General features: G+C 39.2%; 2 protein-coding genes across 3 annotated transcripts; both read right to left on the bottom strand.

The window, feature by feature from the left end:
• Nucleotides 1-1,679: 1,679 nt before the first annotated feature.
• Nucleotides 1,680-16,575, bottom strand: manba (mannosidase, beta A, lysosomal). The gene is made up of 17 exons (XM_083924035.1): nt 16,380-16,575; nt 15,240-15,334; nt 15,053-15,158; nt 14,791-14,964; nt 12,697-12,820; nt 11,674-11,843; nt 11,393-11,503; nt 10,437-10,588; nt 10,137-10,254; nt 9,478-9,564; nt 9,147-9,314; nt 8,851-9,069; nt 7,098-7,262; nt 6,861-7,005; nt 6,624-6,766; nt 6,149-6,406; nt 1,680-4,168 (listed from the first exon to the last, which is right to left on the bottom strand). The coding sequence occupies exons 1-17, from the start codon at nt 16,560-16,562 to the stop codon at nt 3,944-3,946; spliced, it is 2,643 nt and encodes an 880-aa protein (XP_083780161.1). The 5' UTR covers nt 16,563-16,575; the 3' UTR covers nt 1,680-3,943.
• Nucleotides 16,576-17,788: 1,213 nt separating this feature from the next.
• On the bottom strand, nt 17,789-25,856 carry LOC310954968 (ubiquitin-conjugating enzyme E2 D2-like). Of its 2 annotated transcripts, XM_083924670.1 has the most exons (8): nt 25,475-25,856; nt 23,901-23,964; nt 23,135-23,166; nt 22,856-22,933; nt 22,282-22,387; nt 21,793-21,886; nt 20,793-20,842; nt 17,789-18,850 (listed from the first exon to the last, which is right to left on the bottom strand). In XM_083924670.1, the coding sequence occupies exons 1-7, from the start codon at nt 25,496-25,498 to the stop codon at nt 20,794-20,796; spliced, it is 447 nt and encodes a 148-aa protein (XP_083780796.1). In that variant the 5' UTR covers nt 25,499-25,856; the 3' UTR covers nt 17,789-18,850; nt 20,793. The 2 variants fall into 2 exon arrangements, with proteins under 2 accessions (XP_083780796.1, XP_083780797.1); XM_083924671.1 differs by lacking the exon at nt 20,793-20,842.
• Between the last annotated feature and the right edge of the window lie 353 nt (nt 25,857-26,209).

Raw genomic sequence — 26,209 nt, 5'->3', positions numbered from 1 at the left:
TATAGGAATGCAAAACGACCACAAAGAGACAAAAAATGACTATCGGAATGCAAAACGACCACAAAGAGATGCTAAATGACTGAAATATAGACACAAAATGACCACATAGAGACAAATATGAGAAAGACTAGATTTAAAAAAATGTCTAAAAATAGATGCAAAACCATCTCAAAAGATGCAGAATGACTAAAAATAGATGCAATACCACCACAAATTGATGCAAAATGACTAAAAATAGATGCAAAACCACCACAAATTGATGCAGAATGTCTAAAAATAGATGCAATACCACCACAAATTGATGCAAAATGACTAAAAATAGATGCAAAACCACCACAAATTGATGCAGAATGACTAAAAATAGATGCAAAACCACCACAAAAATATAAAAAATGACTAAAAATAGATGCAAAACCACCACAAATTGATGCAAAGTGACTAAAAATAGAAGCAAAACCACCACAAATTGATGCAAAATTACTAAAAATAAGATGCAAAACCACCACAAAATATGCAAAGTGACTGAAAATAGATGCAAAACCACCACAAATTGATGCAAAGTGACTAAAAATAGAAGCAAAACCACCACAAATTGATGCAAAATGACTAAAAATAGATGCAAAACCACCACAAAAACATGCAAAGTGACTAAAATTGATGCAAAACAAATTCAATGACAGACAAAACAACTAAAAATAGTTGCAAAATGACCACAAAGAGAAACAAAATGACTACAAAACGACTAAAAGTAGAATATCTCCCTCTGTGTGGGTGTGCTGTTGCTACGTAGACAGAGTGGGGGACCTCTTTCATGCCTGGAAGGGATCGATGTTCAGGGAGATCTATAACGTTAACTTCTCACCTCAAGACCTGCTAACATTCAAGGGGAAACGATGGTGCGCCCGTGTTGCAGGAACGTCGCGGGAAGAGCAGCGATTTCATACATGAAGCCTCAAGAACCACTCGTATGAACACGTTCTTTTTTTAAGGGTCTTGTACGGTGGATTCAGTGTGTGATTCAGGAGAATTTGTTGCACTCACCAACCTTCTGGTATCTAGAATTTTCTGTGGAGGTACAAACACTGTTTATTTAATTATTCAAACTTATTTATTTAGTCCAGACCTGTCGTGTCATGTGCACTTAGTCTCCGCTTTGTAAAAACCAAACGGCAAATCTTCAAATGACATTCCCTCAAACTATTTCACTAGATTTTCTGAGACATTTGAGGTATTATGTGCGAGTAATTGTGTATCACGGTATCAGGATTTCACCATGATACGATCCCATTAAAGAAGACGATATCGATGAATTATCGTTAAAAATAACATTTAAAGTCATCATGGGTCAATTAATGTTGGGATGTAAATAAAGGTAAAACAAAAAATGTTGTTTTCGTTTGTAACTGCACAAATACTTAATTTTGGGAGTGTATGTATATAGATATGTTTGTGCATGTGTGTGTTTTGTGTAGATATATCTACATATATAGGTATTAATTTGTTTGTATGTGCATGTTTTTATTTGATTGCATTCTTTGATGTAACAATAACACTTAGTTACACATGAAAAACCTTTTTTCAATCATTACTATTTCCAAATTGTAATTTTATTATTTATATTATCATACACAAATGTTTCTAAATTCAGTACAAATAAAAAAACATTTTGGTCATATACTGTACACAGAACAACACATGCTTCATGTCATGTATTGGAGTATTTCCTCCTTAAATTATCTGAGAGATGTGCAAAAAGCCAAAACACTTTTCAGTTGACTTAACGCAATTAAAGGTAAGATTAAACAAACTTCAGATCACATGTTCATTCATTCATTCATTCATCCTCCACCTGTTTCAGTAGCTTTGGAACTGGCTTCACTTTGATTCAAATTGTATTGGTCACATTTCCTCCTTTGTCTGACCAGTGACTGAATACGGCGAGTCAACCTCACAAAGCTGCCAAAACCACCTAAATCAATTCACTTTGTTTGGAGATTCTCAGGTGGAACTGCTGTTTTCTGAGGCTTTTATGCTCTTATAAAGAAACAAGATTAAACATTCAGGACAAAGTATCAGCTTCAATCCAAAGATATCTTTCTGACAGAGAAAAGCAAAAGGTCCAAGACTTTCTCTTTTTTGGACCTTTCTTCTTTTATGAACTTTTGTGTCGGGGTGGACAGTATAAACAGTAATGAAAGTTCACCAGTATGAATTTGCCCTATGGTATGAGTTTTGATTCAGGAGTCGGGAATAGTGATGCGCAGTGATTGCAGTTATGTCCGTGGGCACTGCAATTAACCTGATGTCAGGTGGGTGGGTTCATACAAAATAACAGTCTGATAAACAGCGGATGGGTTGCAGATTGGTGAAATAATACATCATTGAGGAAAAAGTTAATCACATTCTCTAAATGTAGCAGAGGGCAGACAGCTGATCATTTCTCATCAGGCATGTGTGTCAGAGTCCCCATTAAGAGAGGCGCGTGTGTGCACATATACAGAGCAGGAAACATTCATACAGGGACTGGTAGAGGAGTGAAATGTTCATGTGGGTTCGGGTCTCCAAAATGGAGATAATAATTCATTTGGGGGGTTGGCAGGTAACCTGACTCTCTCCAGATGGACTTTTTTCTGCCTAGCTCCACTCATCCATCTTGGATCGCACCATATAAGAGGTGTATCAGGAGGCTGGGCCTTATCAAAAATCTTTGCATATGATTGTATAAACCACCTGTCCATCATTTTTAGTGACATGCTACTTCAACCACTAACATCGAAACCAACCTGTGATGCTACCACTACCAGCAGAGCCATTTAGTTGATCAAGCTTTTGCCAAACCCGGTCGGGAGAAGAGCGAAAACATGGCTTCCACCAACAAAAGCCTTCAGAGCCGTTTTCTGGTGTTCTTTTAATGAAATAATGTTCGCTAGATTGGACAACACGGATGAAATAGCAGCATTAATGTTGACGCCTGCTTCCTCGATGTGAGCCGCCACTGTGAATCAAACAGTCGCTACGTCACATCTAACTGGCTAAACCATTTTTCAGTGGTCCTGAAATCCCTCTGCTATGGAGCGATCCCAGATTGATGAGTGGGGTTAGGCAAAAGCAAGGCGGGACGAAGCTCATCAGGCAAGAGTCCGGTTAGGTTGCAGGTGGATTATTTACGATTACATGGCAATTTGTATTGCATCAGAGCCGATCCGCGCATCTCTAGCTGTGGCTGCTAAAATGACACCAGTCGACACGCAGTGCGACAGTGTAACCACAAAGATTGTAGCACGCAAACATCCATCCATCCATCCATCCATCCATCCATCATCTTCAACCGCTTGTCCCTATCGGTGTCGCGGAGGGGCTGGAGCCGACGCCCTGGACAGGACGCCAGTCTATCACAGGGCACATAGAGACAAATAGAGACAGACCATTCACACCTACGGGCAATTTAGAGTCATCAATTAACCACGTGCACGTCTTTGGACTGTGGGAGGAACCCGGAGGAAACCCACGCAGACACGGGGAGAACATACAAACTCCACACGGATGGGCCCCAGCCTGGATTCGAACTAGGAACTAGGAACTAGGAATCCTCTTGCTGTGAGGCGACAGTGCTAACCACCACTCCACCGTGCTGCCCTGCAGCACACATTTTAAGAAAAAAATGACTAAATGGGGATATATACCGTTACCACCTGTGCTTCAATTTATAGTGTGAAATCAATTAAGGCCATACTGTCCAGCACTACTTTTGTGCTCCCTACCAAAGAGTTCCTTCTTCGTACTCACATCATCTGCCTTTTCTTTTCTGAAGAAACCTTTCTGACATTCAAAGAGCCACAAAGTTCAAACTAAAGTCATAGTTTCTCTTTCAAAAGGACAGACAGGAGCAGGACAGTCCTGCTGTTCCCGTCTCTGCACTTTTGTACACCCGACTGATCTCAGGTCAGTATACGTCCCTTAAAGATGTGACGGTGAGCGTTCTGGAAAGCTCTGCGGCGCTGGTGTTACGCCACGTGTTAAAACTGACCGTCCTGTTTCGAGAAACCATCAGGAAGCCGTTGGAGCTGAAGCGTCCGGGGACGTTTCCCACATCGAGCCAGACGAAAGGCGCCACAGAGGACGAGTGGAGGGTGACGGTGTAGCCGCGCTCATCCTCCTGCACCTTCGCCTGCAGGGATAGAAACTCTTGTTTATAAAAGTTGTCAAATTCAAGCACTTATGAAGACCAACAAAGTGCATTTTCAAGCTTTTCCAACACTTTAAAGCCATGGTAAATTGCCTTTTTATATATCCTACATACTGTTTACTGATCATTGCACTTCATCATCACATTACACTTAGGGTGTTTTCACGTTTGTGACGTTATTTTCCCATTAAATGAATGAAGATGCTTTATTTTCACAGTAAAATTCTGTGTTTTCTACATTTTATTTTAGTGTAACTTTTGGATTTTACAGTATTTGACTGTATTTAATGTGTCTCCTGTTTTAAGTACTTGTGAGATCCTACAACCTAAATTTCAAGCACTTTATAAAAAATCCAAGCAACTTTTAAACCTTCCAGCATCCTTGAACACAAACATGACATAATTTTTCAAGTGCCCAGTTTATTCCCATAATCTTTCTCTCTATGGCCACATTTCCTGTCTCTGTGCCTATCAAAATAAAGGACTCTTCCATGACTGCTTCATTGTTAAATCTGTGTAAAAATAATATTTCAACAGTGGTGGACCCTCAAGGCCAGCAAGGCCTTCTCTGCTGGCCTAAACATAATCAGGAATATATTTTTTAATATATATTCTTTCCACTAATTAATTAATGTATTAAATTGTTTTCCATAGTCTATACTCTTCATTTAGCTTTCCTAAGTTGGTTGCTCTGCTTCCAGCCCCAGGTCGAGGTCTGGGGGGGCTGGCGTTTATGTTAGAGTTTTTATCCAATCATTATTCAGCTATCATGTGTTGCCGGGGTCCCAAATCTGCCCTTACGCCTGCAGAAGCAAGAGTGCAGGCGCATGGTAGCTTAAAGTCAATGATAACGGACCTGTGGCATTAACCAATCAGCGTCAAGTTGGGTTCACTGGCGCCTGCTAGCAGGCCTACAGCGTCATCGCGTGCACGTCTTTTGATTGGATACGCGCTAGAGAGAGGCAGAGCTATGCAGAGCTATGCAAAGCAAACCTGAGCACAAATGTCAATGTGATAAACGGGAAATAAGGACATTTCTAATTTGTGTAGCGCAACAAGTTGTTTTAATTTTTTCAACCCACCTTGGCTGAAGGAGGCGAAGATAACGATTTGATCGCAGATTTAATTATAACGCCATTCTTTAGAAACACTTTTCCGACCCCAACGCTATCAAGCCTGACTCAGCATTATTCTAACAAACTTGATCTGAGTGAGTACAAAGCACTTTGTTTTATTAGATTTGTATGCCTTTTCTCCATTTTATTTACTAATGTTAAATATTTATTAACAACCTAAATTGGCAAATATTCTGTACATTGTTTATTTTTCAGTGAACTGTGTGTGTGTGTGTGTGTGCGTCAAACATGTTTCTAAGACACTGCTGGTTTGTGTGTGATGATGCGCTGTTTGGTGAACACACTTGTTAAAGCTCACCGCTGTAGTGTTGGTGGACTTAATACAACTTTGTATTATACCTTAAAAGCCTTTTATTTATTTCTGAAATGATGCCTTTGTGTGATATATAATGGCGCGTGAGCCCGTGGTGAAATACATGGAGAAAATGACGTAACATTACAGCTTATAGTTGAGTTATTATTGTATTTGAGTTGGGGACTTTTGCAGCTTTCTTTATTTTGCTGAGTTATTATTACTGTTAAAAAATATATTAACGAATGTTTCTGTGGCGCTGCTTTGGCTGCGACTTGATTGATTGGTTGATTGAATTGATTTGACGTGCGCTCTGCGCTGTTTTGTGAACAAACTTGTTAAAGCTCTGTACTTGACTATATGTTAAGGTGATGCAACGCCCAGTTGTACTGTGTTTTGGTCTAAATGCATAATGTGTAGAGCCATGTCATCATAATTATGGTTTTAAGAGGTGGATTAAGACTGGTAGGGCATCGCTGCAGGCGCAGGTCTGAAATGCACGGCCTGCCAATGCTTTTTAAAACGCCGTCTTACTGTGATGTTGGGTCTCCGGAGTCCCTGGGCGTCTTTGGGTGAGCACAGGAAGTGGTGGTTGGTGGGTCCCTGCTGTCCGCCGCCGTCCTCCAGGTGGAAGGTGAGCAGGCAGGTGAGGCGGGTGCAGCGGCCACATCCTGCCAGCAGGGCGGCAACGGGCTGTTTAAAAATGGTCGTGGCGCTGCCACCGGGGACCGGGAGCAGGTCGGACTTCACTGTGCACACCGGATCAAGATCAGACCAGGAGAACACAGACACCTGATCCACAACACAACAGACAATAATGACCATATTTAAATAACGCCAACCAGTTACTATCACTGATATGGAGGTGAGAAGCACACTGATGTTACACAAAATCAAAACAAACCGGGAAATAATTAGTTTTATAAGTTGCATTGAACCGTAGTTATATTTTCTCGTTCAGTGTACAACAAATGCACTGTAACGACGCAGTTTACGGTTGAAGACGCACCACAGCCCGGAGCTTCAGGTCGTGACTCAGGTCTGAGACGGCGTATATGAACAGCGTGCTGTCATCCTCGAAGCCGACCGGCAGGACAGCGGCGAAGAAGTTCTGTGCGAAATAATGCAGCATTTTCCACTTTCCACCAAACTCTGCACACACGGACACACAAGAACATGGTTTCTAAGTGTTTTATGCAGTTACAGTGGTGGAAGAGACGTCACTGCTGAGTGGGCGTTCACTCACCGATTGATGACCATGAAGGCGCCTGCCAAACGTCATTGAGCTGCCAGTACAGAGCGCCCATCGTGCCACCTTTGCCCTCGATGATCTCACTCTGACTTCGCCGATAAAACTCCGTCTGAGTCTTCACACACTGAGCCTGCATGACCTGGACAGGGAGCACGATCGTTACGACACATAAACGGCGTGTTAATGGTTTTTAGAATCCAACATGAGGCGAGGGCGTTTAGTGTGATTCACCTGAGTGATGTAGAGAGTATCTGTAAATCGTTTCAGGGCGTCTGTGGAGTTGGGCAGGTTGAAGTGTAAAGCAGCCTGCTGCAACATCTGCTGGTTCCCGCTCTCATGGTGCTGACGATGGGACGTGAAATTACCGCTGTAGCTCCAGTCTTCTTTTATGGAAACCTGAAACATCACAAAACAGACGGAAACATTATACGACCTAAAAAAACAAACAATAAAACATCTCCTGAGTTCTGTAAGTGTGATAGACAGCGTTCCTTCACCTTTTCCAATGTTAAGTTCAAGCACTTTTCAAGCATTTTAATGTGCTTTTTCACGCTTTTCCAGCACCGTACCGCTGAGGTAAATTACACATTTATATACAGCACACTGGTTATTACACTTCTTCATAACATTTAATTAGATATTATTGTGCTTTACACAACCAAAATGATGTTTTGTGATGTCCTTCTACATAAGTAAGAAGAATTGGCATCCTATATTAACTAATTTCCAAGCACTTTCAATCATTTTCCATCCTAGAAAAACACCACATAAAATGTGAGTGTTTCCAGTACTATTAGGAACCCTGACAAATAGGTACAATTTACCTCTTAAACTTTGAGATAAGTTGTTTCTAGCAGCCTCTTTGGCAGTAAGATGTAACTGCAGACGGGCCCGTTCTTTCACAGCCTCCACCTTATCACGTTCACGGTCGCTTTGCGTGGTGAAATTTTTCTTTATTGAAACACATTCACCTGCACTTCCACTCCGTCCCCTATATGTTACCCTCTTAAATCCATACACACATACATGTTCCTTTTACACTTCTGCCCTTACTACAAGCCCGACTCACGTTGGAAGTTCCTGATTTCAGATTACAATTGAACGCAGCATTGTTAGTGACGACAGACCAACCGCAGAATCGTCACTAACATGGCAGCGCATTTACATCAAGCCTGCAAATGTCTCCACCGACACGGATAATATTTGTAATACTCTGCAAAAAGACAAGTAGAAGAGCTTTCATTAGTGGCTAATATCACCATGGTTTTAACTCACTCTTCGATAGATAGGAACTTAAAAGACAATTAAATAGATGAAAATCTTATGGAGTAAATCCACTTTTTAAACTAGTTTTTATATTTACTATTTCACCATTTTAGAATTTTTATCTTCTCAGGTTCATCTTACCTACTTCTCTTTCATTTTATCTTTTCCAGTTTTGATATTTCTCTTGTATAACTGTACAGCAGTGAAAGAAAGTAACTATTTACATTTAGTACTGAACTTCAGTACAATTTTGAGGTATTTGTAATTGATTTCTTTCCATTTCTGCTCCTTTATACTTGTACTCAACTACATTTTTAGAGGCTAATATTGTACTTTTTACTGCATGACATTTATTTGATAACTTTAGTAACATGCAGATTCAGATTAATAATTCAAAAAGTAATAAAGATATGTGATATTATACTGTATATTATACTGTATATATACTGTTGGTTTTGCATCTATTTTTAGTCATTTTGCATCTTTTGCTGTTGGTTTTGCATCTATTTCTAGTCATTTTTCATCTTTTTGTGCTGGTTTGGCATCTATTTCTAGTCATTTTTCATCTTTTTGTGGTGGTTTTGCATCTATTTTTAGTCATTTTTCTTCTTTTTGTCGTGGTTTTGCATCTATTTTTAGTTATTTTGCATCTTTTTGTGTTGTCTGAAACGCTCCAGAGCATATTAAAGAGCATAAAAGGGAAGATTTATTCAGTCACCGGCTGCAGCGTGGAGAAGGAAGGCCAGGACTGGAAGCCGTATTCAGAAGCGAACCGTGTCCGAGGGAACGTCCTCCAATCCCAGCAGTCCAGAGTGTAGCTGTAGAAGTGCGTGTCCCCGTAGTGAGGGTCGTATGGGTTCGCCGCCACCCAACCCTCCTGCTCCGATTCAGCCCCATTTGTGGGACTGGAGACAAGGAACGGGCGACTCCGGTCCTCCTATAGGACAACAGATGGTCACTGCCTCAAAACACCAATCCTGACGACTTCTCTTAAACATCTGATTTGACTCTCACCTCTTGAACTATCGCCCTGATGTTGTTCACGTACAGCGTCACATAGTCTTTCAGGTGCGTAGGCCTCTGGGAAACTGGGACGTTAAACCAGTCGGTCGCCAGAGCAGCTTCATTTTCGTTGTTTCCACTCCAAATTATTACAGAAGGATGAGACTTGAGGCGCTGAACCTGACGAGTTAAAACACAAGACACAACAACAAACGTTTGGGAAACTAGTTTCAACTGCTGCTGAAAAAGCTGTGAAAAGAAACACGGCCTGAAGTATCCACTTTCTTAATCTTTCCATGTGGTTCTAAATAGTCTTCTAAAATAGAGTAAAAGCACAGCTCACCTGTTGGAGGACCTCTTCTCTTACTGTCTGTATGAAGTCGTCCTCAGTCGGATACAGAGCACAGGCAAACATGAAGTCCTGCCAAACCTAAGGACACACATCAAAACACTTTGAGCATCTTTGAGCACTTTTCTATATTTTGTATCTTTTTTTGTGGTGGTTTTGCATTAATTTTTAGTCATTTAGCATGTTTCTTTTGTTGGTTTTGCATCTTTTTATCGTCATTTAGCATCGCTTCTTGGTCGTATTTGCATCTATTTTTTAGACGATGTTTCTTTATCATCGTATTGTTTCCCTCTGTGGTCATTTCACATCTATATTTTTCATCATTTTTTTGTGCTCGTTTTGTGTCTATTTTCAGTCATTTAGCATCGCTTCTTGGTCGTTTTTGCATCCCTATAGTCATGTTCTGTGTCTTTGTGGTCATTTCACATCTATATTCACACATTATTTAACATCATTTAGCATCTCTCTGTGGTCATTGTGTTTTTTAAGCAACATTTTATGAGTCAGGGCCCCTGGCCTTATGGGCCCCTGGGCCTGTGCCTCACGGGCGTTTTAGTAATCCAACTACCCGTAAAAAGTTCAACAAAGACATTTGTCTGAATTGCAACATGTAGTGAGTAACACTGATATCACTAGAGGACGCCAGCAGTTACCATGATACCCATCTCATCACAGGTGCTGTAGAAAAGATCCTGTTCATAAACTCCTCCTCCCCAGACTCTGAGCGCGTTCATGTTTGCATCCACCGCCGACTGCAACAAGTTCCTTAAGCTGCAGGACAAATAAAGAGAGCAGGTGGCTCCAGGATTAATGTATTCATAACGGAAACATACTCACAAGTTCAAACAAGACCGGTCCTGTGATCCAAGTCAGAAACAAATGTGTGCTTGTGATAAATATTCTGCTCGCTCGGCTGGACTCAAAGGAGTCGAGCATTTTCAAACTAAACTCACACAGCAGGGGTGACTCGGTCCTGGAAAGCATGGGCCGGGATCCAGTTGGAGCCTTTCAGAAAAATTGCTTTCCCATTGATACGGAAATAAAAGCTCAAGCCTGGAGACCCAACAACTGGCGCCTGGACAAGTTCTACAGTGCGAAAATACACCTGCAGGGGACATTTCCACCAAACAAAAAAAGGACTCATGTCTATGAATTCAGTTTCAGCAAGAACAAGAAAGGACACATCTTGAAGATACTAAGATAGAAAGGTACTTTATCAATCCCAAATGTTTATTATGACAAGATAAAAAGCGAAGATATATACAATACTTAAATACAGTAGTTTAAATAAAAATGTTTTTATACTGTACATGTGAGGTAAACATAGTGAAAGTAGTGCAACTTAATAGCCTAAAAGTGTAAAACTAGTCAATGGGTCCAACTGTTCTTTTAGTATAATAATTAGAGAGCATAAGAGGCTAGACAGTGTGGTGTGAATATAGTGGAATTTGTGGAAATTAAGCAGCTATAAAATGGTAAAGCAGTTCCATTTTGCTTAAAATATCAATCAATATAACCACTAATAACCTGTAAAAAAACATATTCATTAACCTAAACCAAATATCACAATACTAAAGTAACTTGATTACTTTCCGTTACTTTTGGATTACCTAAATATTGTATATAGGCTTAACTTGCACCGTACTGTGATGTTGTTCCTCTTTTCTGCTTTAATAAACACAAAATAATGGGTTCAACCGTGTGAAAGCACGTTTTACATTAATTAATACGCCATGATAACTCATAAAGTGTTGAAATGTGTGCACATGTGCATGAGAGTATCTCGTTCTTTATTTTGAAATCATGGAAAACTAAGAACTGAAGCTGATTATACTCATGCACTTATTCCACAGCACACTGTCCTGGGTAAATATATCAGCTAAATAACATGTGAGACGTGAAGTCTGACCTTCAACTCTGTATTCAGGATCAGAAATCCGTCCTGAGAGCCTCTGACAGTGAGGCGGTAACAGGGTTGGTCCCCGTGTCCGTTGGGCCACCACAGCTTCACGGGGCTGATCTGTAAAAAGAAGAAAAAGATCTCAAAAGTTCTGCACATGTGATTTTTTACAGCTCAACATAATTCAGAGATACTAAAAAGAGCCACAGCTACGGAGGAGCCGGGATTTTTGAGGCCGATACCGATTCTGATTTAGAAGTTAAACATTGTGGCTGCGTTGTATCGAGTACCGTGTTGATGTGTAAGATGAAGCTGTTCTTCGTCTTTCCCGGGGAAAACTGCGCCTGGAAGATCTGCTCTGAGTCCAGCTCGGGTACGGAGAGCGTGATTTGGCTGTTTGTCGTCTGAATGGCATCAACAACAAGCTCAACCTGGACTCTCCACTGAGAGAGGCTGGAGTCTAGACAGACAAACAGTTGATATTATTATTATTATTATTATTATTATTATTATTATTTAATTATTCCACACTGGGTGAGTGGGCTGAGGCAACGTAATGCTGCCAGGGAGGAAGCAATAACTTTTTATTTATTCAGAAAATTTGAGTTTTTTAAGTCATACAACTCTTGGGAGGAAAATATTTATAAAACATTTCAAAAGAAAATTCCCATCTAGGCTCAGCTGCTAGTTTATTATGGAGTCACGGGAATAAAGCAGTGAAAATAAATCAATTACATTATATTAAATAAATAAACAAAAACAAGTTTTTTTTTAATATAAAAGTATATACAGAAATAAATAAACAAATAATGTGATAGAGAAAATGCTTATAATTATTTTATACATTTTTCTATATATTTCAGGTTTCATTTATTTCTCTTTATATTTCCACATTTTTTTATTTCAACTTATTATTTATTTATATTTCCACATTATTTTTCTTTTTTTTTTTACAGATTGATTCATTTTATCGCACCTCTGACTCCATAGTTTGAGGTAAAACTGGGACAACAGGCCTGCAACAAATCCTCCTCATGAAGGTTATAATGTATAATGTCATAATGTCAGTTCTCATTGAGACTGCTTTGGGGGTGGTGATTAACTGTATTGTTTGAGGTGCAGTTAAATTGTATTACACTAAACTAATAGGTCTTTCTATTATTTTGCCCGTCCCATTTATATAAATGAGGGTAGACTAAATAACAGAAGCTCATGCAACAGATTAATGATATTTAGAGTTTTTAAAACTCTTCTTACGCCTCAAAGCATCCCAGTATTTTTGTGGTTGGTGATAAAGGTGAGATCAGACGTACTGTGCAGAGGAACAGAAGAGACCTGGACAAGCTGCAGGACATCAAACGCCTCCAGTCGAACTCCCTTCCACAGTCCCAGCGTTGGGAACGAAGGCCCCCAATCCCAACTGAAAGAACTTTGCTCCTTCACCAGAACAGAGTGATTGGATTTTTAGGGTCAATGTAATTCCTGCGTAAAATCATCCTTTGGTCTTTTTCAGCGTTTACAGTCATCAAATTAGCCATCAAGACAGTTTGTTTTGTGTAACAACTATTAACGGAGATGTCCAGGAGAGTCGCTAACAGCTGGACGTGGCTAACACTGATTAGCTTGGGGCAGTGCGGTGCAGGCATTGAAATGGCTTTTTATATATTTCAGGTTTTAGCTTTGCTGCTACACTTTACTGTACTTTACTGTAACTAACTTACTTCAGTAAGAAAGGCTGATACACTTCCCTGTACTTTACTGTCACTTAGTTCTGTAGGAAATGCTGCTACATTTTTAACACTTTCACTTATCGCTCCTTCTCACTTCTTTAGTTTGAACTTATCTTATTTCAATCTGCTGCTAAACTGCACAGTGCATATTGTTGTATATTGTATATACCTGCTTAACCACAATGTCTGTTGCAATCTGTCACACTTGTTATTGTTTGATTTATTTGATGTTAGCTTTACTTTGATTTGATTTATGTTTATGCTTATTGTTACTCTGATCCTTTCCCACCTTTGTACTGAAACTGTTGCACAATAATTTCCCTCCGGATAAATAAAGCTTCTTGAATCTTGAATCTTGAATCTGCTTCTCTTTATATTTCCCCTCTTTTTTGACTTATTATTTTATTTCTCTTTATATTTCCACATGTTTTATTGACTTATTCCTTTATCTCTCTTTATATTTGCATTTTTTATCTACTTATTATTTATTTATTCTTATTTCCATTTCCACATTCATTTTCTTATATTTTTTACAGATTGGTTGATTTTTTTCAGCTCCTCTGACTAGTTTAGATAATTTATGAGGAACAACTAGGACTCTGTGTAGAGACTCTTCTCATGCTGCTGCAGAGGTTTGCTGTTATTTTGAGCAGTATTAGTGGTTAAAAAAAGCCACTTTAATACCTTCACCGTTAGCCCCGTCCGGCTGTTAGCGACTCTCTCTGGTTTTCTCCGTTAACAGTTGTGACACAAACAAACTGTCTCGATGATTTATTTTATGTAAGTGCCGAAAAGACCATGAGATGATTTTACGCCAGAATTACACTTTAAAGGTGTGATGATTTGTTCTGCATGTTTAGTTCATGATGAAGGTCTGTGTTTAATGCAACAAAAGAAACAAAATTCTGTACAATGAAAATCAGAATTAGTAGAAAATAGTTTGAAAATGAAATAATTATTAAAAAAGGTACCTAAGTTTAAAAGAAAAAGACATTTCGCCTGTAAGGTTTTTTTCAGTGCTCTGTATAAAATGTAACTCTTTGAATGAGTTTTTATTAACATATACTATATATTCTATTTACTGTTGAATCTATCCTGATTTAAAGTTTCCTGGTTTGTAATGAGGCTTTTATCTTCACAGAGAGCAGGAACCCTTTCTGCGTCTTTATTTTCCTCACATTTTATTAAACTTCTTTTGGGGTTTTGGTTAAAAAATGATATGACATACGATGCATTTGACGTCTAAAATGTGTTTTGCTTGTGCATTTTCATTTCATTTTTTACGTGTTTTTTCCTCATTATTTTCAACACCTGTCATATTACTCAGGTCATGTGATTGTGATCTCATTGGCTGTTGTTGTTATTATCATACAGGTGAGGCCACGTCCATGTTTTCCTGTTTGTTTAAAGCCTTGATGAAAACCTACATCGGATGAAACACGTTGGCTGTTTAAATGATTTCGTGCCTGGATTACCTTCCTGTTTTTTAGACTTTAGTCCTCGTTTTTCAAGAGCACCCGACATTTGTTTGATCTAAGTTTGAGTACAGAGCAAACAGTCTTCTGTTCCTTTTATATAAATATTAATTCTCTAAAAAAAGGATTTTAGATTGAAAGAATAGTTGAAAATGTTTGTGTTTTGCCTCAGATGGTTTGGCTGATGGCAGGACGCTCTTACTTTCCTGATGAAATTGACGTGACACTCCCCCTTCTGGACATCTGGAGGACATTCAGGAGGAACTCTGTAGGCTGCGTGAGCTTTCCTCCGCTCAGACGCATAAAGAACCGGAGACAGCAGACTCACTTTCAGCACATTCTCCTCGTCCCTCAGCAAGTCTCTGACGGAGAAGTCCTGCACGTCGAAACGAGAAAAGAAAACAAATGAAGAAAATGTGCACAGCCAGTGCATCGTGAGCTGCTTATTTTCCCTATGAACTTACATATCTACGAAACATGTTGTCCGTCTCCCCGACAACGACCCCATTGAGCTGAATTGATGCTATGGTGTCAACGCCGTCAAAGACGAGCTGCACCTTCTGCTTTGACCTGTTAATGCAGAGAACAACATGAGACAGGACCAAAAAAAAAAAATATGTTAAAAGAATAAATATTAATCATTATACTGACCTCAGCCGGAGAGAGGCGGGAAATGTGGTTGTGTAAGTCCAGTTGTCAAAGGCAATCCACCGATAAGACACATCGTTGAACCTGAAATATGGATCCTGAAAGAAAAGTATAAAAGGATTATTTATTTCAGTTTAGATCCTCTCCTCTCAACCTGGGTTTTTACTGACACCTGCTGCTGACTTACGTCACATGTGACGGGACTTTACTGAGGTCTTCAGTTCTCGTTTTCAACCACAATCAAAGAACATTACGGCCACACACCAAAATTAAATATATATATTATTTATATAATAGTAATACGTTGTTTTTTGTTTTTCCTGTTTACTAGGCTAATCACTTATTATACCTTCTGTGATGATTTTTTTCTAAATGAAGATCTAGATGAGTTTTGCCGCAAATAAAAAAACAAAATAATTAATTGAATAAATAAATCATATGTTTTGGTTCCTATAAGTTATTAAATCTAAATACACAATCTACAAAATACTCAAGCCCCCCCGATAAAATATCCAGCAAGTGCTAGTTTTAATATGTAATATAATAACAATAAAATGTCCCAAACGCATTGTGGAATAAAAACAGGACATGACATTTACATGAACTGAAGCACTAAACCTATGTTCACTTTTGAGGTACTTCACTTTATACTTCTACAGCAGCACAAATTACAGGGAAATACATTATACTACATTTAATTGCTGACTTATATATTTAATAATATACATTACCCTAACAGGGGCCATCCTGCAAAAAGAAGTGCTTTTGCTACTTTAAGTACATGTTGATTCTAATACTTTTATACTTAAGTTAAATTCATAGACTGTATAAATGAATTAATTCACTTTACAGTATATGGTTAGATGTTTGAATGCAGGAGTATTTCTACACTGTGGTATACCACTTTTAGGTTACTAAAGTAAATGGTCTGTAAGTGTAGAGATTAGCACTAACATAAAACAGAAATACCCAAATAAAGTAACTCCAAATGTACGCACGCACGTATAAATCTACTTTTTTTCCACCTTTTAAGTGAAAATGCCATAAAAACCATTGGTCCAGAGTAGCCATCTGAAGAATAAAAGAACCTGCGGGTTTAAAACACTAAGTTGCATCATTGTATGAAGTGATTTATGCTTGTACCTGGATGAATCCCTGCTGCTGTAGAGCTGAATGAACACATCCAGGCACCTCAGCGGGCAGAGACACGGAGCCGTCCGAGTTGGAAAGACTCCATTTCCTGTTCAGACTCTGAGTTTCTGAACAACATCCGGATAAAACTCCGAAAAACAAACAAACACAAATGCAGTTTCCACGGAGAGTCATGGTGTTGGGTGTGTTGTTTTTGTCATGATAAGTCACGGAAATACTCGACAACACTACTGTACTCTGTTTGTTGCTGTTTTGAGAACGGGCGCTTCCGTGTTTGTCACGTGACCCTCCTCGTGGTAGTCAGGTGATCAGAGGTTTGGCGCGAAACGGTTTGACCTTTTCCTTTGTTTTGTAAAGATTTGCTTTATAACCATGACACAGCACATATATGAATATACGACACATACTTATACTTTACTTTTTACTGTACCTGTAACACGCTCACGTGAAGAAAGGGTTTAATAAAGGTTTGCCGTAAAATGGCACTTTTTTATGGAGGATTAAAATGCCTTTCTAATAAATGACAATAAATAAAATCATAAAGTAAATAAATAAAGGCACGCGGAAATGCGTCTAAATCATCAAATAAATGTGCAGGTTAATTTGAATAAAAAAACATTTGCCCAGAAAGTAATTTATTTTAATAGAAGCTTTTGTTCACCATTATTCAGATAAGTGGTGTAAAATATAGAGCTGGCACTCAATTTGTCAGTGTTAAAGGTTTTGATCCACAACATGACAAAACTTTTAAGATTTTTTTTTTAAAGGTACAACTTTATAGTGTGGTCTTTTTGTACTGTTGAACAAAAAACAACACTTTATAGTTATTGACAATTAACTTTGGAAAACTTATGGAGCGTGATATTGAAAAAAACGTTTCAAAGGAAAAACCATTACAAAGCTTTAACATTAGGAATTCATGCAAGAAAAAGGCATTATTTGTCTTCAGTGGTATTCAAAGTGTCATCAAATATAGCCAGAAGTACCAAAAGTAAAAGTAGGATACTCATTGTGCAGAAAGGCCCATTTCAGAATCCCATCGGATACTACAGGATTAATCTATCTATAATTAAGATGTGAGAAAATACTTTCTCTTCTCTCTGCAACTGGGAAGTTGTCTCGTCAAAAAACTCCCAAATGTACAAGTCATCACAGAAGAGAAGTTTTAGAATTTGGTGTAATTATGCCATTTGGCTTGTTATTCAAGATCCAGGTGTATCTTTGGTCAATTTACCTGTATGTTCTTTATGGTCAGTGAGACACTGAGGTTACACGAACTGTCATCTACCTTTGGTTTACAGCCATAGAAACATTTGGCCTACAACGGCAGACCACGCAACTTCTTTTGCGTTTAACAAAAGTTCACATATACTTAAACAAAGAAGCACCAAGCCGATTCATTCTTTTGTTTTAAGTAACTTTATTGAAGGGAAAACTAAAAACAGACAGAGCCACAAGTTGATTATCAACCATTAGCTTTGCATCAATATTTTAGGGCTACAAGAAGACCGTGTTCGAGTGGGGTGAAACTAATAGCTTGTCTACTGGCTTCTAGGTAAACAAAAGAAAAGAAAAAGAAATAGAAAGCCTTTGAGGGGAACCACATTTGTCCAACTGTTCAGCCTTACACTCCACTTAATTTGCAGAAACATCAGATATAATAGCCTACCTTTATTAACATGCATAAAATACAACATTGAAGTTCTTATATTTTGTTTCCTTAACATTGATATATACTGCTGTGCTTCTCTGTACACACACACACTTTGATAGTGGAATAAGACACACTCCTTTCCTCAGGTAATAGATTCCTATACTAAAGATCAGAAGAACGTACTGACATCACACCAGTCCAGGAGGCAGATACAGGAGCCACTAACCAGTTTCCCAGATCGTTCAGCTTATTTGCATTTCCCATTCCAGATTTTTACCACTTTCAAATAAAATGCAGCAGAATTTTACCAATTTGAAACTTTAAAATTCAGAATTTACATGTATGGCAAAAGACAGACTACTCTGTAAGTGCTCTGAGAAATCCAGCTTATGGTAAATAATCATCAACCGCACAAGATCCGGCGATCGTGGGGGGTTGATACGGTGTGCAGAGGAAATGATTTACATCACCAACTTTTCCTGGTGCATGCTCAAGCTCGAGTGTTCAGAACCATGGTGATTTATTTATTTATTTTTTAAAAACTCCGTACAAAATAGGAGTCAGAACTTCACAGAAACTGGCACGTGTCCTAGAGAGAAAACACTATCTTCTTATGAGCGCGCAGGTGGAAAAAGGAGGGGGTAAAATGCTCTGATTAACCAAAAAAAAGGTGGAAAAAAAAGGTGAAAAAGAAAAACAGAATCCCGGATTTTTTTTTTTTTGAACCAGCAACATTTTCCACCAGCTCTCCTAATGATGCCATCACATTGCGTATTTGCTTGTCCAGTCTTTTGCTGTTCTGGTGTATCTGCAAAGAGAAAAGAAAGAAAAAATGAACTTTAGGGCGTCTCAAGCCAAAACCCCACCGACTGAACACATCACATATTCAGGATTTATTAAAGCACATGCGCTCGAGCAGGTTGGTTTTTAAAACATAACAGGGAAAGCGAAGTTAGCAACTTAACAAAATGTGTCAGTATTAGGGTTGGATGAATACTTTGCAGATTGCATGAGCACATCGCTGCTTGCTTTTCTTTGGAGCAGAGAGGAAAACGCTTGGAAAAACGGTGTATAGAACTGGCATATTTTCACATCACACATCTGTAAATTAAATTAATTTTTTTTCAACCAACCCAGAGTTAGTGTTTGCTGGAACAGTGGAAAGACTAACCAACAGGGTTTTGGTGAGTGTATTTTCTGTTGTGTTTGAAGGAAGTGAGAAAACCTGGAATTCAGAAGGAGCATGGCATCTAACTTGTTACCGTTTTTCTTATGTGGAATGTAATTTACTTTATAGTGGGAAAAAAAAAAAACACGAAGAGGGTTTCACACACATTCATAGAGCTGGAGTGAAATCCAGGTAACTACTACTATTATCTACTAGTATCCCCTCAAGATTCAGAAACACAATGAACCACGCCAGCCGAGTACTGTTACATTTGCCATGGAAGTTAATCTTTTTTTAAACCTTGACTTGGGCGTTAAGCAGTGAATGATTATCTCAAAGTGTTGAACCTCTTTGCAGTCATCATTTGACAGCACACTTTGCAAACTGGATATCCATCTCCTGCAACTCCCTGACCATTTTGTAGATATCCAAAATGCTTTTTGCAGCTCATCTTCAACACTCCAGTTCACACACAGACACAAGCACACGGTTATGAAACCATGATGTTGCTGCGGTTATGGCAAAACCAGTTAATACCATCACCCCTACTTCCATCTACCAACCTTTTCTTAAATGAATGAATAAAACAACAAAAGCATATCCTCGTTGCCATTTTTCAAACCATGCATGTTCAGATGGATTTCCTGCAACGCATTTACAACATTTCAGTACATTATGAAAATTAGCTTGCAAATACTTCTAGGACATGCAAATTCATCACAGTAAATGGCTTGTTGCCCTTTTCGACACGATTAATCATTGCATGGTAATGCAGCCGCCTGCTAAGACACTGTTGAAAACAACTTTGTGTGTTGAAAATTGAGGGTTCATAACAGCAACCTTTTCATGCAGAGAAACCCAACTCTTAACGTCGTTAGTGTTTGTCAGCTAGGCTTCAGTTTCAGACATCATAGCTAATGAATGCGGTTGGCAGCCAACTGTTGGCGTGTCCTCGAATGCACCGCACCACCAAAAACATTTTTGAGAATTGTCCCTACTGACAACTGCTTTACCACTCAACAGTAACTGTGACAGATAAAAGGCAGCCCATTATTAACTGTGACGGATCACCCATCTCAAGTCCCTACAGCTTGATTTTCTAACCATATTAAAATTCTTTGAATATGAACTTGTGGTACACATTGGGAAACTATTGCTGCATTGTGTAAAATTAAATAATTTGCACTACAACATGTTCTATTAAGTCGTTTGTTATTTACCCCTACCACATTTGTGAAGTGTAGTTATGCAAGTATATTTTCATGCAATAGAAAACGTTGCTGTTGCAGGAGTTGTGATTAACACTACTGGATCTTCCTTTCACCAGTTTGCAGTAACTTATCTGTGGGCAGGATACCAATGAGTTGGCAGAAATATTCTGGTAACTTGATTATCTACAGCAACAGACCCCATCTGCAGAGTAACGTGCATGTAAAAAGCTGAACCCGAGTATGGCCAAGCTAGCTTGTTACTCTATATATACGCATAACCAGAGATTAGTATAGTCGTAGTTATGTCAGTGAGACCAGATCATCAAACACAACAGACCAAACCAAGATGCAGCGCTGGCTCTTGATCTTACCCTAAAGCATGGCATACTTCGCTGTCCACTCCTGAGCTAGTTTATTGTACCTGACAGAGTGAAACTAGGTTACAGACTCAAGTGATACTCCTTTCATTGAACTCTGCACCTGAAGGTCACACTTACTTGGAATATCAAAGTATACAAAGCTGCTGCCTGTTAGGTACACCCAGCTAAAACTAATGTAGTTTTAATATGATGGCCCTGGAACAAGTCCTTCATTAAAAGGTTTGTCTGTAAAATGAGGTTGCTTCAATTATTTTTTTTCCAACGCATTTATATCAGCGAGGCTAGTGGGGCTGTATTCCACCACAGAAAATCTTGGCCGCCCAAAATTGTACGTACTCCTCAATCAATCGAATTGTTGATGGGAAAACAAATCTGCATGTAATGTCTTGATTAACTAATTCATCTAGCAGTGAGAGCACTGAAGCGTTCCCCTACCCCGGAGTGCATTGTTTTTTCTTTTAAATTGGGAGCGTCGTGTATTCACACTTCTCAAACAACAACTATGGGACCAGGGCATCTAAGCTAAAAAAAAAAAACAAACGCTGGCCCTCCAAATCACTCTGGCGGTCTCTGCTGGGCGTTTTCAGAAGAGCGTTTAAAGTCTGGCATTTTCATAAAATAAAATAAAATTAAAATTTATAAAATAATAATAAAATGCTTTACGGGACACAGAGCCTTATGAAAGTAACTCCAGCGATTGTCCCACCAATGAGAAAGAGCAGAAGACGTCAGGCTAAATAACTAATAAGCCTCTCTGTTAAACAACACCATTCAACCCCGCGTCAAACTGCAGCCTCCAAAAAGATCATAAAGTTGAATAAATACACTAGTTTTAAACAAAAAACTGATGAGTTGTAGGACTGTCATTTTAGCTAGGTGTGCCCCACAAACTGGAAATTGAGTGCGTGTTGCAGAGCTTTAATCACTTAAAGGAGAAAAAGTTGTTTGTTTCACGTTTAGAGAAAAGTTAAAAAATACACCAAATACTTACTTCGGACTATCTGTTTTGTAGATTCGTGCGATCTCCGGCACTAGTGGGTCATCGGGGTTTGGGTCACATAGGAGTGAGCAAATGGAGAGAAGAACTACAAGAAACAGAAAAATATACATACAAGCAAATTAAATACCACAGTGTAACCAATACAACCATTTTTCTGGAACACAAGACCCCGTATATTGGTCACAGTCATGTAGGAATTCAGCAGTAGAGGACATCTAATAGCAGAGATTTGACTAACCAAGTTAAAAAGTATTACAATTATCCACAAAGCATGTTCAGCATAAATTACCATTCGGTTTAAATGTTGTCACCTTCCTTGTTTTCTGTTTACATTCACAACCGTTTGGAAGGTGATCCTTGTTGACTGAATACTGGGCAAGCATTTGGCAGTTTGTGGGTGAACATAACACACTCGGTTGTCATCTAATAGTTGACAAGATTATCATCTAGGACATAGTGTCCTTTTATGACGGACCATACCTTTAGAAATAGTAAGTGCAGGAGACCACTGTGATCTGAGAATATCCAGACAGATACTGCCGTTACTGTTAATATTTGGGTGGTAAATTCTTGTTGTAAATGCAACCTGAAAAAAGAAATAAAAAACAATAAACAGTTAGGAAAGGTAAAACAAAGCTGCGTCACACATCAGATTTACATTGTGCAATTCAAATTCCCTGACACAAGGGCATGACGTACCAGCTACTAGTTAGACAGGTATTACTTCATGAGGGTTGCCAACATTCAAAGTGTGTTCATAATAACAGCACGGCTGGGCTTGGTTTCATTTTAGAAGAAATAGTTTGTCGTTTCTAAGTTTTGGGAAAGAATCGTGTATTAAAATGAGTTTCTGAGTGTTTACACAGATACAATGACTGACCCTAGTTCCTGACACCGAACAGATAATATTAGTACAATGTTTTAATGTGGCAAACAGGACTTGGGTCTGTTGCATGAGGGACACTGCAGGTGGGTAACCATATATCTATATAGTCCCCAATTTATCAAAGCAAAAAAAGAAAAGAAACCATGTTTCAGTTTCGACTACTCTTACCTTGGGTGGTTTGAAGGGGTAGTCTGTTGGAAAATGAATTGTCAAGAAGAAAACGCCTCCCTGATATGGACTGTCACTCTGAAAGCAAGAATGACGTTTGCATTTTTCAGTAAAGAATAATCTAAAACCTCCTGTCCACAGCTTCCTATTATCAAGTCAAATTTCAACCTTTATCTCATGAATATATTTAAAGCAGCAAAGAATACAACCTCAGGGATAAATTCCAAAGTCATGCTGCTTTAAGAGTACAACAATTATGTCATAAAAGTATCTACTTACAGGTCCCATGATTGTAGCTTGCCAGTGAAACACTATGGAAAACAGAAAGTAAAGGTTATGAAACAGGGAAAAGGCCACAGCAGGTATGTGATCTGACAGGAACTAGGCTTATGGAATGTCTTTGCAGCTTACAAGTAACACCATTTCCCTTTATAGAACATTTTCAACTCAACACCGTTTTGTAGCCAACGTGGTCATGTAACAGTTTTACTCTTGTCTATCACTCATTTAGGGTGGAGGTATTCATGACCAATTATATAACCAGTTCTCAGTACTACACATACACCTGTGTACTTTTAGCGATAATAAACACGACATAGTTTGTCTTAAATTATGATTGCCTGAAAAGTCTGTTCTCATTCTTATCTCCCTGTAGCTCGCTCAGTGTTCATTTTGTATCAATTACACAGTCAGGCAATTGACCAAAGATTAATCGGCAACCATTTTGATAACTGACCAATTGTCTTGGTCATTTTAAAAACTATGTTGTTCGGGTCCATATATGTGATTTGATATTTGTCTATGTCCTACTTAGTGGTAAATAAAATATCTTTCATTTTTGATCAGTTGACAATGTCACTTTGGCATCTGGGAAATTATAACAGCATTTTTCATAATTTTCTGGCAATGTATTCAATTCAAAAAAACTTTATTTGTCCCCGGGGGGCAATTCAGGGCACTTGTATAGACAAATCAGCAATTAAAATACTAGTTGCAACCCTGAAAAAAGACAAAAGAAACTCTGGAGCAGCTCTGAGACACTTACTGTCATCACCCACAGGTCCGGCAGAGCACTGTGCTGGAGGGTCACGAGCCAGGTCGTTAAGCTCCTGTAATGAGAAGAAGTTGCAATGAGACCACGGGAATCTTCACAGACAAAACAATGAGACGCATCACTGGAACACAACAGGCAAGATTGAGAAACACTCATCCTGGGTATAAATATCAACATCTGTGACTTGGGGGAAAATGAGACACCATGATAAGTCCTGTGCTTGATTTATTTCACAACAGTGTTAGCTCCTGCCAATCTCTTCTAAGTTCAACTCTGCGCCAGCTCAGGGGTTAAGGGGTCAACATGGTACAGTCTCTCCAGTTAGCAGCAAGACGACACCTCAGCACATATACTACAGTCCTACTGTTAATTTTAGGTCTACGGACACTTTTAGTGAGGTGGAGGCGCTGCCCCACCCTGGGGTTCTGACAGGCACCATTTCATAAGGTTAGTTTATGGATTTCCATGGAAGAAGATCCTAGTTAACAGAATACATGAAGAAACACTTCGAGGGCTGCTACTCTACACTGCTAAACGGTTGCCAATTTCCTCCATTTGACTGCCTGAACACACCCTGTGATGTGCACAGACAGAACAAATATGATCGCACATACCAAGGAAGTGTATCATGAACGCAGCTCTGACAGCTCACACAGATTCAGTGAGTGATATGAGTCATGGGTTCTGGGTAACACTTGAGTATCGCCACTTATGAAAGAAGTTGGGGCGGCAGTAGCTCAGCCCATAGGGGACTGGGCTGAGAACCGACGGTTCGGGCCCCTGTATGGACTAAAATATGGAGCGTGGAATGGTGGCCACTGCCCGAGGTACCTTTGAGCCAAGCACCACACCAACGAGGCATCTGTCTGGTTGTGTGTATAATCTAATCTTATTTTTATCATTGTCGTTCTGTTTTCTGTACTGTGCCTACTTTTATAAGATTTGTTTTGTGTTTTTCCGCACATACACACCTTAATACTACACTATTTCTGTGACTTGAGCTGCTGTACCGTGAATTTGCCCCGTGAAGATCAATCAAAGTTCTTTCTATTCCATTTCTACATGTTTGTTATTTTTTGAATGTGTGTAACTGGAATAACGAGGTGAAACAAGGCAATTTAAATAATAAAGTTTTTATAGTATGTGTTTAAAACATAAATGTAAGGCTCCAGTAAAATGATTGGCAATATAATCATGTGTGATAAGGTATGAAGTGTGGGGCAAGGATTCATGCGGCCTCTTTTTTGTAAGTCAGTCCACTTCGAAGAACAAACGGAACCTGTAACCGAAACTGCTCGTAACCGTTAGCCACCGATAGCTTAGCCAAAACGGTGTTTGTCGGCGAGACGTTTTAGTTAAAAAAAACAACTATCATCGAGTCACTGAATCCAAAACACACCAAATAAAGCTATATACATACTTTTACAGTTCCCCGAACATGTTTCACAGAAATAAAGCATCAAAGAACAGCAATGTGGGAGGCTAGCGCGTCATGCTAACACTGTTAGCTTAGCTGAACGGTGCTAGCGGTAGCTAACTCAACGGTAACGACGTTATCTTCTTACCTTGTGGATCCGTTTCAGAGCCATCCTCTCTCGGCGTAATCTTCTTCAATTTGAAGGGCTTTTCCAAAATCCAAAACAATGACCTTGATATTCCAGATAATTCCGCTTGTCGTTTATAACAATTAACGTTGACGGCCTTCTCTTGTCGAACTAGCGCAGTTAGCTTAGCGGGCTAAAAAACTACGTATGCGCAGAGTTTGGTAACAAAGATAGTCTTATTTTACACTACCCTTCGATAAATCTTTCACTTCGTCTCCGTAGTTTTAGACGTCGTATATTTAGCTTAGTTGTATCCCCCGGTTGAGGCTGGATAAGTGCGTGTGTGCCAGGTAAAGTAACCCGGACGACAAATGCTGCGGTGCTGTCGGTGGCTGCCGTTAGCCTAACTAGCGGTTTCTTCATGTGTCTGAAGCTTTATGATGACGAGCAGGAGGAGGAGGCGGGGCCGAGCGGGTGCTGAGTGACGTTGGCGGATGTGCTGGCAGATTGGTTACAACAACATGCAGACACACCGGTGTTTTAATAGGGACATAAATTAAACTGTGATGCTTTCGCAACTACTTTTTTTTGCCACATATTCATCTCTTAAAGCAGGGGCCTTGAACGGCTTTTAGGCCAAGGACCCCGTAAATGAAAGAGAGACGGTGCAGGGACCCCTTACTACATTATTCCATTAAATTGAGTTACATATTAAATTGGTCCTAACAGCTAGGGCTGCCTAAATCATCATTATTG

This window comes from Echiichthys vipera (assembly GCF_963691815.1).
Source record: "Echiichthys vipera genome assembly, chromosome: 12".
In the NCBI taxonomy this organism is placed as follows: Eukaryota; Metazoa; Chordata; class Actinopteri; order Perciformes; family Trachinidae; genus Echiichthys; species Echiichthys vipera.
This window is presented reverse-complemented; position numbering and strand designations above follow the sequence as displayed.